Raw genomic sequence first — 927 nt, 5'->3', positions numbered from 1 at the left:
GGTGGGGGACCCTACAGTGGGGAAACCTTTGGTGGGGGGTCCCTACAGGGGGGACCCTATGGTGGGGAACCCGTGGTGAGGACCCTACAGTTGGGACTTATGATGGAGACCTGCTTTGAAGACCCTATGAGGGGGAGACCCTTTGGTGGAGACGCTTTGGTGGGGAACCCTAAAGTGGGGAACCCTATGGTGGGGAACCCACAGTGAGGACCCAACTGGGAGGATCTACAGTTGGACCTTATGGTGGGGACCCTACAGTGAAGACCCTATGGTTGGGAACCCTTTGGTGGAGACTCTTTGGTGGGGAACCCTACAATGGGGAACCCTATGGTGGGGACTCCACGGTGAGGACCCTATGGGGAGGACCCTATGATTTGACCTTCTGGTGGGGACCCTGCAGTGAGGACCCTATAGTAGGGAACCCTAGAGTGGAGACCCTTAAGGGGGGAGCCTACAGGGGAGGACCCTACATGGTGGGGACCCTACTGTGAGGACCCTATGGTGGGGAACCTTACGGTGGGGACCCTATAGGAGGGAACCCTATGGTGAGGGACCCTACACGGGGGAACCCTGTGGTGGGGAACCCTACAATGGGGCCCCTAGGGTGGGCTGGGTCCCCCCTACTCGTTGTGCAGGGCCTCCCGCGGGTAGCTGAGGAACCAGGGCAGCAGAGATGCCACCAACCAGGGTCCCACCGTGTACTTGAAGAAGTTGGTGCCGTACCAGAGGGTGGTCCCGGAAGGCTGGGGCAGCTGGTGCAGCCCCTGCAGGACCCCCAAGGCTAGGACCGCCCCCAGCAGGCGCTGCCGGAGGTCGAGGGGCTCCCCCGGGGGTGGGGAGCACTGGGCAGCCAGTCCCAGCCCCAGGGCACTGCCCGACACCCGGCAGAGCGAGGCGAAGGGGCGGGGGGCCGGGCGGAGCCCAGAC

At 63.6% G+C, this 927-nt stretch overlaps 1 protein-coding gene across 1 annotated transcript in view; it reads right to left on the bottom strand.

Moving 5' to 3' along the window:
* Positions 1-620: 620 nt before the first annotated feature.
* G6PC3 (glucose 6 phosphatase, catalytic, 3) overlaps positions 621-927 on the bottom strand; it is a 3613-nt gene continuing 3306 nt past the window's right edge. Inside the window, exon 4 of the mRNA XM_009994401.1 lies at positions 621-903. Within this exon, the coding sequence (XP_009992703.1) occupies positions 621-903 (283 nt within the window). The remainder of the gene's footprint in view (positions 904-927) is intronic.

This window comes from Chaetura pelagica, unplaced genomic scaffold (assembly GCF_000747805.2).
Source record: "Chaetura pelagica isolate M959 unplaced genomic scaffold, ChaPel_1.0 scaffold2270, whole genome shotgun sequence".
Taxonomy (NCBI): domain Eukaryota; kingdom Metazoa; phylum Chordata; class Aves; order Apodiformes; family Apodidae; genus Chaetura; species Chaetura pelagica.
This window is presented reverse-complemented; position numbering and strand designations above follow the sequence as displayed.